This window comes from Rattus norvegicus, chromosome 12, assembly GCF_021556685.1.
Source record: "Rattus norvegicus strain SHRSP/BbbUtx chromosome 12, alternate assembly SHRSP_T2T, whole genome shotgun sequence".
Taxonomy (NCBI): Eukaryota; Metazoa; Chordata; class Mammalia; order Rodentia; family Muridae; genus Rattus; species Rattus norvegicus.
Window position 1 is genome coordinate 19,692,304 of NC_141545.1, and position 17,349 is coordinate 19,709,652.

Here is a 17,349-nt window from a genome sequence, read left to right on the forward strand (position 1 = left end):
TCAATTTGAGACTTACAAAGGTCTCGGGAAGGTTAACGAGGGACAGCTGGAAGTGTTCTGGGGAGGAGGTAGAAGAAAGAATAATTTGAAAGGAATAGCATGCGATTTTTAAGCAGCTTTTACATCTGGACAAATTGATGACAAAATACAATGGATTCTTGATAACTCATCTCAGAGTCTGAAGACCCCGGTGAACGGAATGCAATTCATCACTTCCACCACAAGCCATGGTTGCTTCAGAGGAATGCGTGCTTCCTCATTGTGCTCCCAGAGAAGCAGTAGCGAGGCAGCTGCCTTATTTTAATGGTCCATGTATAATGAGCCACTACTTTGGTCTTGCTTCAATACAACCACCACCGTTTTGTCTTCTCGCGGATTATCACCACATATTTCAAACAAATAGGTAAATTTCGCTACTGGAAAGAGCGGTGGAGAATGAAATAAAACCTAAACAATGCACCCTTTCACATACTTTTAGGTTAACACTACATTTAAGAGGTTGCATGTATAAAAATAGCCTGGGGCTTTACGAGTAACAATCAGGGGAGATGGCGCAGTTGGTACAGTGGCTTGGTTTGACCTGGGTTCAATCCTCAGAACTCACGTCAAAACTCCAGATATGGAGGTGCACACTTGTGATCCCTCAGAACTCGTGTCAAAAATCCAGCAGATTGGTGTTGGTGTTTTGCTAGATGTGGGGGGTGCACACTTGTAATCTGAGCACTGGGGGGGGAGGGGGTAGAAATAGGCCTGGCCAGCCACCCTGCCTAACCTAGGTGGTAAACTGCAGATCCCAGTAAAAGACCTTGGCACAAAAGAGGAAAGGAAAGGATGAAAAATGGAAGAGTGTCTGGGGAGGACAGCTGAAGTTGTCCACAGGCACGTGCGTGCACATATGCACGTACACACACACACACACACACACACACACACACACACAACTACCTCCAACAGGATGCCCACAATGATACAATGCCCATCTCAGGTTCAACATCTACCTTTCCCCTCTCCCCAAGGTGGAGACCCACAGAGAGACTCTTAGGCAGTGGTTCCCACCCTTCCTAATGCTGTGCCCCTTTAATATGGTTCCTCATGTCGTCCCCAACCATGAAATTATTTCGTTGCTTCTTCACAACTGTGGTTTTGCTACTCATGTGAATTGCAATGCTTATGTCTCCTGTGTAGGATATCTAATACATGACTCTCCAAGGGGGGCGTGACCCACAGGTTGAGAATCACTGCTCTAAACGGCACTATGTGTCTTGTTCCTATGAGGAGGAAGAGATCACTAAGAAGAGCTGGGAGGGAAAGATTATCATGATGCCCAGACAAAAAGCCTGGCCCCAGGCAGCTCCTTCTCAGAAAATATACTAAGAAAACTGAAGCTCAGGGGACAAAATCCCTTTCTAGGTAGCCACACCAGGTTGGCGGCTTTGAAGGCCTCCTGCCATAGACTGCCCACCTCCCAAATCTTTGGGGCCCTGCTGCTAAGTATCTGAGACACACTGATTATGTACTATGGTTTTTATTAGCACCCACTGGCGTGGGATTTATTATATCATTTCACAGATGACAAGACTAGGTCAAAATGGTTAACTTCTCCACCCGTGAGCAAGCAAGATGGGAACCTGAAGTTCCCAGAGCTCAAGCCACGTGTGTCTGAGAGCATTGCTCATCTACGGTCTCATCCCCAAATTCATTCTCTGGGGTGTTGTTGTTGTTGTTGTTTGTTTTGTTTTGTTTCTTTGCTTTTACATCAGTTAGCCAATCCCCATCACACACTAACACTGAGGAATACTGCCAGGAGTCAGTAGAAGGTTGAAGGTTGTAAGGAAATGGGGTATTTTACACAGTAAAATACACAATGCTTCCAACACCACCATGAGATGCAATCGGTCCTGTGATGGTTCCTATTAGCTGTCAACTTGACAGGGTCAGGAATGACCTCTCAGTACATCTGGGAGGGAGATTCTAGTTGGGTTCATTGAGGTGGGAAGACTCACACTGACTACGGGTAGCACCATTCAATGGGCTGGGGTCCTGGGCTGAGTAAAAGGAAGAAAGTAGGCAGAGACCCAGTGGTTGACTTCTCCACTTCCTCATTGAGAACACACATCTGCTGCCATCGCTTGACCTCCAAGATGGGCTATGCTCTCAAACTGCGAACCAAAACAAGCCGTCCTTTCCCTGAAGTTGCTTCCATTGCAACTGGGAAAATAACTAACAAGGCCACTTCTTGTAAATCTTTCCATCAGGGCACACAGCCAAACTGCTCGAGGTCACGGAATCATACAGGAGTTGGAGCTGGGGTTCCAACTGGAACTGCTCTATTGTCCTGTGCCAACTGTCCTATTGCTGTGATAAGTTGATCCCCAAAAAGTAGGTAACTAGGGGTGGGGCTACATTAGAGAACGTCAAAAGTCCTACTTGTTATAGGGTAAGCACATAGCAGAAACAAGCATAGGGTGGTGAGGAGGGGAGGAGCCAGATGCACAGAGGGATGAGAGCTTGTGAGGGGGAACATGCATGGGTTCCTAGGCTTGGTCTGCAGACCAATGCAGCCAGCCTTCAATGGGCTGCCATGACCAGAAAGCAGGGGTTTTATAGGAAAGCTTATAACCACATATGTGGAAGTGGGACACTTTAGATAGCACACATGCACGTATGCCTGCACACCTGTGTATGCACACACACACATGTGTGCACATGTATGCATGCACATGCATGCACAGTGAGATCAAGAAAGAATGAGAGATAGAGAAAGAAAGAAAAGAAAGAAAAAGAGGGAGAAAGAAATATTCATACAGACAGACAATTGAAGCATATTACAACTTGTGGGGTAGATAAGGAGGCTGAGCTGGTGGAGTGGACCCTCTCTATGGTCCATTCCTTCTTAAGTCATGAAAGCAGCATGATTTTGACTACGTTGGGGCCTCATGACCTTTGGTGACTTTGGTAACTTTTGAACCCCATCATACTCAAAAGCGCAGCACGCAGCGTGACAGTCCTGAGAGAATGAAGACTACAGGAGCCAAGCTGCAGGTGCTCCCAGGTGCTATTGGGAGGAACCTGAGCTATACAGGCAGGACTCCATCAGGCCCACAAAGGAGGCAAGCAAGGCCTAACATTTAGGGGCCAAAAGAGAACAAGCAATAATCCACCCAACTGAAGAACAACAACAGAATTATCAGAATTCGCAAACATCTCTCGGTAAGGTTCTTAAATATAAATGGGCTTGAGTCAGAGAGAGAGAGAGAGAGTGAAGGGGGAGGGAGAGAGAGAGACAGAGAGGGAGAGAGAGAGATACTGGCTGACTGCATTCAAAAATGAGGCAGGGGCAGGTACAATGGCTCAGTGGTTAAGAGCACTCGTTGCTCTTGTACAGGACCTGTGTTGGGTTCCCAGCGCCCATGAGGCGGCTCACAACCATCCTACTTCAAGTTCCAAGAGATTCCACACCCTCTTCTGCCCCTTTAGACCCAAATGTGGGACACAGATATTCAGACGAGGAATCCACACACAAAAATAAACACATCTTTAAAAACATAGATCCATAGGCTGGAGAAATAGCTTGGGACTCAGAAGTGGCACTGGCTGCTCTTCCAGAGGACATGGCTGGATTGCCAGCACCCACATGACAGCTCACAACTGTCTGGACTCCAGTCCCAGAGTATCTGATGCTCTCTTCTGGTATACACCGGCACTGGGCATGCGTGCAGTGCACAGACATCCATGTAACAAAATACTGATAAAAATAGAAAGGAGAGACAGTGATGCACATAGGAAGTCAAGAACCTGCATGAGTCCTATCTGCGGGTGATTTGATTTCAGTATAAAACCTGAAAGATTCCCAGGAAACTCCCAGAAAGTCATACACGTTCAGCTAAGCAGCAAGATGAAAGACGGACATGCAGAAATCAGTAGCTTTCTAAACTTTTTCATTTTTATTGGTTATTTTATTTACTTACATTTCAAATGCTATCCCCCATCCCAGTTTCCCCTCCACGAACCCTCTATCCCCTCCCCTGCCTCTATGAGGGTGCTGTCCCACCCACCTACCCAAACATCGGACTGAGCGAGGGGACCCAAATGGAGAAGTTAGGGCAAGGACTGAAGGAGCCGAAGGGATTTGCAACTCCATAGGAAAAACAATATCAACCAACTAGACCCCCCCCCCCAAAAGCTCCCAAGGACTAAACCAGCAGCCAAATAGTAGCTTTTTAATAAATCAATAGCAAACTTGCCACACACAAAAATCAGGCAGAGCAAAAAAAAAATCTGTTGGTAATAGATTTTTTAAAAAAATCTATCAGTAAATATAAGCAAGGAGGTGAAATGTTTCTACAATGGGAATTTAAAACACTGAAGAAAGAAATTGAAGACGACATTAGAATCGCAAAGACCTCTCATGTTCATGGATGGGAAGAATTAGTACCGGGAACAGGGATATCACGTGAAGACAGCCACAGAGTCCACATGATTCCCATCAAAGTCTCAATGATGTCCTCACAGACCTAGGGGAAAAACAGATCCCAAAATGTGTGCAGATGCACAAATGACTTAAGAACACAAAACCATGTCAAATGGTGCTGAAGAGTCACAGTGACAAAGACAACAGGGTTATGGATTGAAGATAACAGATAAGCAGATCCATACAACACAGAAACATAATTTCTGATGAAGGCATACAAATCATACATTTGAAAGACAACAGCACGGTGCTCAGGAAATTGGTAGGAGTAGATCCATATCTCTCACATATCTCTCATTCTGTGCATGTGTACTCACATGCGTGCGTGCACACACACACACACACACGGACATACACACAGACACACACAGAGACACACACATACACACATACAAACACACACACAGAGACACACACATACACACAGACACACACACACCACACACACACAGACATACACACAGACACACACACACACACACACACGGACAAACACACAGACATACACACACACACACGCAGACACAGACACAGACACACACACACTAATTCAAAATGGGTCAGAGACTTTTCTGCAAGACCAAGAGTCTGAAACTGCTAGCAAAGTTACAGAGAAAACACTTCAAGGTATGGGCACCAGCAAGGACTCTGTGAGCAAGACCCAGTAGCACAGGAGACAATTCCAGAAGCTGGCATGAGGGATGGCAGGCAATTAAGAAGCTTCTGCGCGGCAAAGGCAACACTCGCCGGTGTGAAGAGACAGCCTACAGAACAGAAGGCCCTTTGCCAACTACACAGCACAAAGGGAATTAATATCAAGGAACATTAAAAAACTGCGAGCATTAAATGTTAAAAAGCACCCAATCCATAAGTGGGACAGCGCGCTGACTAGACAGTTCTCAAAAGAAGAAATACAAATGGCCAACTAATGTTCAAAAAGTATTCATCGTCTTTTGCCTTTAGGGAAATGCAAACAAAGGCTTCAGCGACAGTCCCCTCGCCCCCGTCAGAATGGCCATAAGCAAGAAAGAGCAAAGAGACAAACACAACCCAGCAACACATTCTAGTGAGGATGTAGAGGAAGAGGAGGCTGCACTGCTGCTGGGGGGTGTAGCATTACTCCACACCATGGGACTCACTCTCGAGCAGCTAAAACCTGATCAGGTGCAGGACCCAGGACCCAGCCTCTAAGTCCACATCCCACAGAGAGGGCTGCACATCCTCGCTTGCAGTGCCACTCACAGGAGCTATGAAAACACACCAGTTAAGATGTCTGACCTCAGACAAACAGCTAACAAGGACACAGGACATGTACTCAATGGAATGTTTTCAAACATAAGGAATAGAGGACATTTTGACATTTGCACAGCATGGATGTAACCTGAAATCATTGAGTCAATCAAGCAAAATAAGCCAGACTAAGGAAGACAGGTATATATTTTTCTCTCATATGTAAAAACTTGGCTTGTGTGTGCACGTGTGTATGTGCCATGTGTGTGTGCATGTGTGCACACGTGTGTACACACACACACACGCATGGGTCTATCTGTGTATAGTTCACAGAACTAGAAAGGGAATCACTAGAAGGGAGGAGAGTTCCATAAAAGACAAAACTGTAGGTACAAAGGGAACCAGACAGGCAGACAGGCAGACAGGAAGGCAGTCAGCTAGAACAATATACAGTGACATGCACATATGAAAATGCCACGATGATTTCCGCTTGTACGTTAACTTGGGTAATCTAAGACATTTTAACTTCCTTTCTTAAATACAAAGACCTGAGGCAGAAAGGCAGAGTTATGGCTGCTTCCTGGGAGATAGCTCAGACTCTACCTCTACTCTCCCCACACTGGCTCAGGGCTCAGTGGGCCCCACACACCCCTGCATCTGGCGTGATGGCCAACACACAGTAGGCTCTCTTTATTCGCTGGGTTCCTGCTCACCCCGACTCTCTTCCTATGATGCCCCCTTTCCCAGCTAAGTTGGAAAAGGCAGCTGGAAAGGATTTTAACAGCAGGACTTCTGGAAGCTCCTAATCTGCACACCTACAGGAAATGCATGGACCGGTTAGATACAAACAAAACTTGTAGGTGAGGTTGTCACTAAAAATAGCAAATTCGTCCCATGAAAGTGCTGCGCAGTCTGTTTCACTAGATGGAATTCCGTTCTCTCCCAAAGCAGGAATGGTAGACTCCAAGGTGAAAAGGCCTTCCAGAACAAGCCCCCTCGTGACCACACACAAAGGCCTTTCACCCTCAGTGCACTGAGACTTGACCCAGCACTGCCAACTCGTGTCACCAGGTCCCACAAGGCCAGGGGTTCAGCTCTAACCTCACGATCTCATTGTCAAGCCATCAATTACCTGTATTCGCTGCTGTAGGCGGTGAGCTCACTGTCATTCCGGATCCACTTGAATTCCAGAGGCCAGCTCCCTTCAGCCAGGCAGGTGAGCACGAGGCGGTTCCCTTCCAGGTGGATCTGGGGCAGGCCCGGCTCCGTTTTGAAGTAGGGTGCAACGTCATCTGGGATATTAAAAGAAAGCAGAGAGAACAAGGAACACTTAATGACGCCGAGATGAAAATAACCCAATCTGACCAATAAATCCATCTAGACGATGAATCAGTTACACAAGCAGACCTAATTTTCAACAGTGGAGATGAAGGCTACGAAGTCCAATGAGGTAGCAAATAATCCGGGATACACCAGGAAAAAGCGACGGCCTAGGAGATGCTCCAAAATACCACAAGGTCCAGAAAGTACCAGACACGTTCATAAGCGTCCTTCCTACTTAGAACTAATACCAGGCTATCAAAGTGACACGCCAGAATATTCTGGAGCATGCAAGGCACTGATTTCATTGTTTTGTTTGCTTGTTGAGACAAGGTTTCCTGTGTAACAGCCCTGGCTGTCCTGGAACTCACTCTGTAGTCAGGCTGCCCGCTGACTCACGGAGACCCACTTGCCTCTGCCCTCTGAGTGCTGGATTAAAGGTGTGTGCCGCCACACCTGGCCTCATTGTTTTTTATTTTTATTATTTTCATGTGTAGTATCCACGCATGTGTACCTATGTCCCCATGTGTGAGGGTGTGCATGCATGAAGGTGTTTATGAGGTACAATTTGATCATTCTTGGTAGGCATCAGAGGTCTTCCTCAGTGGCTCTCCACCTTACTCACTGAGGCACGGTCCCTTCCGTGAACACCGAATTTCAGTGGCTCTGCTAAAGAAACTCGTGCTCTCCATGGAGACCTTCTGTCCCCATCTACTGTGTGCTGGGACTTAGAGGCAGGGGCCACTACTGCCTAATGTTAATGCAGGGCCTGAGGATCTAACTCAAGTCTTCACATCTGTGTAGTGATCACTTTATCCACAGAACCATTTCCCTGCCCCCTAGCCACTGATGTCTAGTGGAAGATCAGCTTTCAACGTAAAATTCAAGTTTATAAAAGCCGTATTTCTTCACATAACTTAGAGAGTGTTCTGTTTTAAGAAGGGACTATAATAAACCAAGGAACGGTAAGACTTACACACACACACACACACACACACACGTACACATACACGCACACACATACACACACACACACATAGAGAGGGGCAGGGGACAGGAAGAACTTTAGGGAAGGCGGTGGAGAAGCAGACACCAAGGTCTACTGACGTGGCATACATGCTCACTTGTGACAATTCAGAGGATTATCACACGTTGTCCAAGCCCTGGAATTTTAATTGTCTAAATTAAAATTATCACCACACACTTACAGATTTTGCACAGATGCACTAAATACTTTGAAAACCCAGATACGGCACATCTGATGACTAGCTCAAGCGCCATCACTAATTGGATCTACGACCTCGAGCTGAACACACAGGTTTGTTTCCTCATCAGTAAAATGAACGGAAAGGGCTCGCGATTCTTCTGCTAATATCACAGGGCCCATGGCACAGCTGTCATCCCCTTTGCACACTTCCCCGGGGCGGGGCGCTCTCCTACCACAGACTCTTTGCTCTTCCGCCTTCCTCTACTCTTTACCAGAGGTTTATCCTCATCCAGGCTGCCCTGGTGGGTGGCGGTCATGGTTGTGGTTGTGGTGGTTGTTGCTGTTACTGGCAGATCTAGAGTTATCTGTGAAGAAGTGCTTCAGCTGAGAGAGCGCCTCCATCAGATTGGATGGGTGTAAGCCTGTGTGGCATTTTCTTGATGAACCACTGATGTGGGAAGTCCGGCTCACTGTGGGTGGTACCATCTCCAGGCATAGGGTCCTGGATTGTATAGGAAAGCAGACCGAGAAAGCCAAGAGGGCAAGCCAGTGAGCCCTGTTCCTCCATGGCCTCTGGCTCAGTTTCTGCCTCCAGGCTCCCTCCTGCCTTGAGTTCTGGCCCTGTTGTCTCTGGACAATGGACAATGGTCGGAAGCAGAGGCGGAATAAAACATTTCTTCCCCGAGTTGCTTTTGGTGATGGTGTTTTATCACAGCAATGGGAACTGTACCTAAGGCACAGGTTAACTCCCACAGCCCCTCCTGCTGACCTGTTCTACAAACTATGTATCCATCTCACTCACATCACAGTGAAATAAAAGCATTTGTAATTTCTCCTGCCTTACACTTCTGAATCCCTAGCACCTAAAATGACGCAGAACAAACACGGAGAGCGCATTATGGTGGAAGAGACGGAAAGGAACGGTAAGGAGAGTTCAGTGGGAGACTTGGCCACAGGAGTGAGAGACAAGGGGCTTATAGAGGACTTAATGGGTTCCTGGCCTGCATGATTTTCAGTAAACAGGCACTGAGTGGACTGGAGATAAAGTTCAGCAATGCTGTGTCTGTCTGTAGACTATGACTGGAGACATGGCTCAGTGGTGGAGTGCTTGCTTACAATTCCCTGGTGAGAGGTAAATCCTATAATAAGGGGGTTGGGTGAGGCTCTGGTAGAGTCCCTGCCTAGAATCCCCCAGTGAGGGACTGGGGGCGTGGCTCAGTGGTGGAGCCCCTGCCTAGAAACCTCCAGTGAGGGGCTGGGGGCGTGGCTCAGTGGTAGAGCCCCTGCCTAGAATCCCCCAGTGAGGGGCTGGGGGCGTGGCTCAGTGGTAGAGCCCCTACCTAGAATCCCCCAGTGAGGGGCTGGGGGCGTGGCTCAGTGGTAGAGCCCCTGCCTAGAATCCCCCAGTGAGGGGCTGGGGGCGTGGCTCAGTGGTAGAGCCCCTGCCTAGAATCCCCCAGTGAGGGGCTGGGGGCGTGGCTCAGTGGTAGAGCCCCTGCCTAGAATCCCCCAGTGAGGGGCTGGGGGCGTGGCTCAGTGGAAGAGTGCTTTCCTCACAAGCACCAGTTCTGCCTTCAATCTCTGGCACAACAATTAAACAGACAGACAAACGTGCATTTATCCTATGGGATAGAACTTGCAATTGGCCCTGGGAATATGAAGAGAATAAGACATTGTCACTTTCCCTTCAGTGTGTCTCATCTGGATCTCGCACAGGAATATAAACAGCCAACGGGAAGGTGCTGTAATGAAACATGCCACTCAGTGTCAGCAGGAGCCACTAATCCAGGTCCTATTGGGAGAGTCCCGCATGCTTTTGCTCTGAGCTGCTTTTAAAGTGAATCCTCAGGTCCTGGTTGTCAACGGTGTGTCCAATTTCCCTTTCTGCTACGTACTTCAGCCCAAATCACCCACTCCTATGACCCAAACGGTGCAATAAAGCCGAGTTGCAATAGATATAACTCTGATGCCTTGGGGTTCACTGAGCTGCAGGCTTTATTAATGGCCTGCCATTTGCTCTCTCTTTAACAATAGGAAAAGAAATGCCACTTCATAGGGTTCCAGTGTCCTACACGCATGCCTCATAAAAAATACATCTTTTTGAAAGAAAAAAAAGCTTTAAGATACAAGGCTCAAGAATGTGAATTTGTGACTACACCTGACAGAGCATCATCAATTTAAAATATTCTACGATGGTTTGGAATTTCAATGACACTACAGTTCGAGCCTTCATAGAATGCACAGGTAGCCACACACACCTCGACTATGAACAAATTACTAGGCTGGATACTGAGATCAAGAAAGAAAACCCTTCACAAGGAATAGCTTCATGTACTCGGCAAGAAAATACCTTATGACCTAAATGGCCATAGACTGCTAGTTAGCCTAGAGGCTGGCCATTCGTGATGACAAGAAGGGAAAGCACATGTTGTCAAAGCCCTGGAATTTTAATCGTCTAAATTAAAATTATCACCACAAATATTTTAGTATAGAGACTTAGTTATTCCTCGAAGACCAGTGAGTCTTCCCTACAGAAAAGCATGAAGTTGAACTTGAAATTGAAAGAGGACACAAAGCCAGACAGACCAGACACTTTGGAAAAGAGAGGGCGTATATAATGTGCTCACCCAGCCACTGTCTTGGAGTACTTGGGCCTGCAGCTATGGTAACTAAATGAAGGGGCCAAGACAGAGGTAGCTGAATCTATGGTAATACTAACTGATTAGTATCAACAGATGCAAGTCCTCGTAGAAAATGCTAGAAACTGTTGAAATGGAACTACACACCAAGAGGGGACACCTGGATGCAGCTTCCCTGAGGTTATCATCCATGACAGAGTGGCTTTGTTGAGGTTACCCATGCTCTGAAAGCCCAATAAACTCACTGTGGAAAGGGAACTTTGATGTATCAGTGGTGCCTTATTGTCCTAGGGTTTCATGGCTCTGAAGAGACACGGTGACCACAACTGTTATAAAGAAAAACACTTAATTGGAGCTGGCTTACCGTTGGGAGGCTTCATCTGTTATTGTTATGGAGAGAAGCATGCCAGCATGCAGGCAGAAAGGTGTTGGAGAAGGAGCACAGGGTTCTACCTATCGATTGACAGGCAGCAGGAGTGAATACCACACTAGGCCAAGCTTAAGCACGAGACCTCAAAGCCCACCTCCACAGTGACACACTTCCACCAACAAAGCCACGCCCACTCCAACAAGGCCACGCCCGCTCCAACAAGGCCACGCCCACTCCAACAAGGCCACACCCACCCCAACAAGGCCACTCCCATTCCATGGAGGCTGCACCTACCCCAAGACCACGCCCACTTCAACTAGATAACGCCCACTCCAACTAGGCCACGCCTGCCCCAACAGGGCCATGCCCACTCCAAAGCCACACCCCCTGGTAGTGCCTCTCCCTATGGGCCAAGCACTCAGACACATGAATGTGTTTGGGGAGCCATAACTATTCAAACCACCAGAACTATCTATGGTGAATAGACGTTTATCATCTCCTCAGGAGAAGCCAAATGGATCTTTATGCAGGGGTGCACAGATCCCCCACAAAGGCATGTGATATGTTTGTAGTCTCCATTGGCAGGGACAAAATGCCCGCAAAATTACAGTAGGAAAAGAAAACAGGCAAATAGCCTACGAGGTGCTCACAAGACTCTGACCTGGGGAAATGGACCTTTCCCTGCTCCTTGGGGAGATAGAAACATCCCAAATTACAACCACCAGACTCTGAGTCTCCCCCAGAAAGTATGTTGGGTGTATGAGGACTTCTGGGTTCCAGCAGGGAACTCGCTGAGTCCCTGCCATGAATAACCATGGGAAAGCACGACACTTCCAATTTCACATGCTTTTAAATAGAACGTAAATCACTGATGAAACGGGGTCGCACCTGTCTGAAGAACACAGATTTAAGGTCCATTCAAGGGAAAGGACCAGACTCAATGTTCTCTCAAATCAACATCATAATTTTATGACGTCCAAGTCAATTCCCCAAAAGGACTTTTAAGGGTTTTAGATAAATGTAAATGGATTTAACTTACCTGTCCAATGCAAAGATAATCTTCTCATCTAGAAAGGGACCACGACCTAGATGCCAGAGTAGAAACTGTTGCCATGGGGAGGAGACACGCACAAGAAACCTAGCCTTGTCTTATGGCTCAGCTTCCTGCACACAGACAGGGCATCCTCCTGGGTGTTTTAATTACGTGCTCTATGATGGAAAGTGTAGAAGCTATCAGAAACCTTTAAGGGTAGAGCAGATAGAAGCAACCACTGTGTACCAAAAACATCACGTGTCCAGCTGGTCACATAACTGCTGCTGCTGGGAAATCGCTTTATTTATTACGCGCGCGCGCGTGTGTATGTATTGCATGAGTGTGTATTGCATGTGTGTGTGTTTGTGTGTATTACATGTATGTGTCTGTGTATGTATTGCATGTGTGTGTATGTGTGTGTCTATGTGTGTGTATTGTGTGTGCATATTGCATGTGTGTGTTGCATGTGTGTGTGTCTGTGTGTATATTGCATGTGTGTGTCTGTGTGTATTGCATGTGTGTGTATTGTATGTGTGTGCATTATGTATGTATGTGCATGTGTGGGTATGTGCATATGTGTGTATGTGCTTGTGTGTGTGTGTGTGTGTGTGTGTGTGTGTGTGTGTGTGTAGTTAAGAAGACAGCTCCGTGGAGCCAGTTCTCTTCTTGCAGTTTTACATGGGGCCGAGGGGTGGCAAACACAGGTCATCAGCTTCTGAGACTTGCTTTTTACCCACTGAGCCATTTCATGAACTTTCCATTTTATTGGGTAGGAGGGTAGAATCTTGCTGATTAGGCTAGACAGACTGACCAGTGAGCTCCAGGGACCCTTCTCTCTCTCCTTTCCTGAGCAATGGGGTCACAGTGGACCACTCTGCCCAGCTTTTACGTGGACGCTGGGGATCGTAGTCCAGTCCTGATGTGTGTGCAGCAATCACTTTACACACTGAGCCAGCCCTTGACTCCACTCCTCCGTTTTAAAGAGATAATTAATGAAGAATGGCAGTCAGCTTCCACTTAGCAAAAGAAGCAACCACACCACCAACAAGGGGGGTCCCAGGCAGACAAAGCTCACGTGTTCTGCTAAAGTGAGATGAAGTTTATGAAGCACTGTAATCAGCTCATCAATCAGAGGGGTCCGGCAGGGAGGACCCTGATCGTGGCATGAATGGGCAATCAGACTAAGCAGGACCTTTTGTTACTGAACTCTATTTCTGACGCAGCAAAATTCCCCAGGGTAACCAATGGTTCCATTTAAACCACTAATCTTCCTTTCAAAACCTCTTTTATAGCAAACCCCAACATTTTTATGCCCCAAGCTTATGAATTTATCACTCAGTGAAAATTCTAATTTTTTTCAAATTCCAGGGGGAAACAAAAGCACGGGCCTAATGGATCACCTAGGAAGTAGGTTGGAGAGCGTGGGTAGAAGGTCCTTCTCAGGTTGCTGCTGGGGATGCAGCCTTCCCCAGCTCTACTGCCAGAAGTTTGTTATGTACACACAGAGAGGCCAGGAGTTTAATCTCACCAAATAACGTGCATTCCTCACAACAGTAAGATTCATCTTTTAAAAGAAAACAATTACGCATTTCAAACATGCTCCCGAGGTAAAAATCTAAACAGATTACTGAATAATTTGTGGTTAAGTCCACAGATATGCAAGGTCACGCTGCGATTAATGTAAGTGGACCCTGATGTTTGGGGACAAAAAAATCTTCAATATGCCTGAGGGCAAGACAGTTCAGATGTGCTTTCTGTGACCAGCATACACGTGCCTTTATGGGGAGAGGTAACCCAGAGGGGAAGAAAAAAGGAGATGAATCAGTGTTGTACAAGGATCAAACTAGGTCATTATCACCCTATAAAGAACTGGCAGATGAACCAGACAAGAAAGGAAATGGGGTGACCAGAATCAGATGCATTATATGCATAGAATTAACCCAAACCTTAAAAGAAAGAATGAAAGAAAAACCTTTAGAAACTGAAGTGGTCCTACATCATAGCAAATCCCACGTTTCGTGCTCTTAGAGGACCACAGATACTTATAAATATTTTACGGGAGTAGACACGCAAATGTCTTTGCTTCTATGATTATATTGTTCAGATTTGGAAAAATCAACCATCCAACCTCTGCCTATGTCCGCTGACTTATTTCAACCACCAACTGAAACTCAGAGGAGCTGGAGACTCACAAGTTCTAAGGCCAAAGGTGGCGACCACTGAACAAGTAAACCAACAATCACAAACATCATTAAAACAAAACCATCTAAGCTGAGCGTGGGGCCACACATCTGTAATCCCATCACTAAGAAAGCCGGGGCCGGCAGGTCACGATGGCTGAATTGCCAGCCCAGACTACACAACAAGACTGTGTCTTAAAACAAGCAAAACCTCAAGTAAAACACAGACCACTAACGCAATGTATTCTGATAACTACAAAACTGGAGAATAAGGTTTGCTTTCCAAGCCGCTGTCTGACAAGCATTTCCAATGAGATGCGACTACCAGTTGAGGCTTGCTCACCACATGCCCTCTCTTAGCACACTGGGGTGTTCCTAACCAACGTGAGAAGGTCCCGAAGGCTACTCCACCTCTGTAGATCCTTGCACAGAGGCAGAGACCAAAGCCCTGGCTTCTCACTGTTTGTTCCAGTTAAGAGGCTACAAACACTTTCACTCCCAAGCATGGCCTATCTTCCTGGCCACTGAGAGCTGGGGATGTAGCTGGCTCGAAGCCAATGAACGCCCAGCCTAGAAAATGAGGCTTGCAAACAAGCCAAGAGCATCCCAGGAGTGACAGCTGAGGTCTGAAGTTGATGCTGAGCTCAGCAGGGATCACAGCGGAGGGCCTCCCCCGTGGCAAGGGCTTGACATCCCAGGCAGGCCAGTACCTGGAGGGGTACAGTCACCAGGGGAGCCAGTAGGCTCAATCACAGAGGGCTGTCTCTCGGCACTCTCCCTGCTGATGGCTGGATGGCAGTACTTGCTACTGACTTAGCTGCACAGTGGCTTTCAACAGCTCTTGAAGGCTTTTAAAGAACTTTCCTCTGAATCACCCTTAGTGATAAATGAGAATTTTGTGTCGAGTATCAGAAGCCTCTCTCTCTCTCTCTCTCTCTCTCTCTCTCTCTCTCTCTCTCTGTGTGTGTGTGTGTCTGTCTCTGTCTCTCTGTCTCTCTCTCATGTGTGTATGTCTGTGTCTCTGTGTCTCTGTGTCTCTGTCTCTTCTCTCCCCCCCCTCTCTCTCTCTGTGTCTGTCTCTGTCTCTCTGTCTCTCTCTCATGTGTGTGTGTCTGTGTCTCTGTCTCTCTGTGTCTCTGTCTCTTCTCTCCTCTCTCTCTCTCTCTCTCTCTCTCTCTCTCTGTGTCTGTCTCTGTGTCTCTCACTCTCTCATGTGTGTGTGTCTCTGTCTCTCTCTCATGTGTGTGTGTCTGTCTGTCTCTGTATCTGTCTCTCTGTCTCTCTGTGTTTCTGTCTCTCTGTCTCTCTCTGTCTCTCTCTCTCCTGTGTGTGTCTGTCTCTGTCTCTGTCTCTCTGTCTCTGTCTCTCTCTCTCTCGTGTGTGTGTGTGTGTGTGTGTGTGTGTGTGTGTGTGTGGTGGGTAGTGATAGTGCTTGCATGTGGATACCTGTACACACACACAGAAGCCAGAGAATATGTATCTTCCTCCATCAGTCTCTACTGTACTATTTTCAAACAAGGTCTCTTACTGAATTTGGAGCTCGCTAATTACTGCTCTCACTAGAATGGCTCTCCAACAGAACCCCAGGATCCCCTTACCTTGACTTCCATTCACATGGACGGCAGAGGTCCGGCCTGGGTGTCTTCCTTAATCATTTCCCATATAACTTTTGGGGGGCAATGTCCCTCAGTGTACCAGGAGCCCAGATTCCACTTGGCTGGCTGGCTATTAGCCCCAAAGGTCCTCAGGTCTCTGCCTACTTAGTGCTGGGATTACAGGCACATGGCCCTGCCCCTGCCCCTGCTCCTGCCCCTTTAGATGTGTGATGGGGATCCAAACACAGACTTTCTTGCTTGCATGGTGACCATTCTCCTGACTGAACTATCTCCTCAGCTCCCCCAAATTGAAAATCTTTCAGATCCCACCTAAGAGACAGACCCCAGAGACAACTCGCGGCTGCCTTTCCCTGCTCCATCTGTGACAGGTGAGCAGCCTTACAGGAGCCTCATGTCACCTCTGCAGAGGCCCAGACGGCACCCCAGAGCACACGGAGTAGCCCAGTAGGGGTGGCGGTGACTGCTCTGGGACAAAGTCAGGGGACTCAGGCTCTAAGGATCCAGAGCATATTGTAAGACCAAGTAACAGGCAGGCTAGACTAGCCTCCCTTCTTCCCAGTTTCTGCCCCTCCTCTACTTCCTGGGGGGGGCATACTCAGAAGGGACAGACTGCAGGTCAACTTTTATATTGCCAGCTGAGGGGAGAGCGCCTCGGGAGAGAGCTACAAGCACAAGGCCCTGCATTCCATATGAAATTCACATCTGAAAAGCCACATCAAAAGAGAATGTTTCATAGCCGGTAAAGACAGAACTAGATGTAGCCCCAGCCAGTCTGGCTCCAGCAATGAGGCGATGCAGAGCATTGGAGACGGAGACCCTAGAAGCAAGCCAACCTGTATTAGTGACCAGAAATATTTTCAGTTGTTACCTTAGACAGCCCCACCAGAAACCAGGACCGGCTGGAATGGGAGACCGAGACTCCCTCTTTTTCAGTGGTAACTTAGTCAGTAAACTGACTGCTGTGCAAATATGAGGACTCTCATGTGGCTCCCCAGAACCCACATAAAGGAACCTGGCAGGACAGTAAGTACTAAACATGCAGACTGGATACCTGGCACTAGCTGGCCATCCGACCTAGACCAACTGATAAGCTCAGGATAGTGAGGGACCCTGTCTCAAAGAACAAGGTGGGGCTCTTGAGAAATGACAACTAAGGATATCCTCTGGCCTCTAATGTGTACATATGTGCATGCATGTGTACATACACACGTCCCCCCCACATGCATGTGTACATACACACAGGTCCCTCTCCCACATGCATGTGTACATATACACAGTTCCAC

At 47.4% G+C, this 17,349-nt stretch overlaps 1 protein-coding gene across 1 annotated transcript in view; it reads right to left on the reverse strand.

Moving 5' to 3' along the window:
* Sdk1 (sidekick cell adhesion molecule 1) overlaps window positions 1-17,349 on the reverse strand; it is a 983,759-nt gene that overhangs the window by 633,307 nt on the left and 333,103 nt on the right. Inside the window, 1 exon segment of the mRNA NM_001447264.1 lies at window positions 6,834-6,993. Within this exon segment, the coding sequence (NP_001434193.1) occupies window positions 6,834-6,993 (160 nt within the window).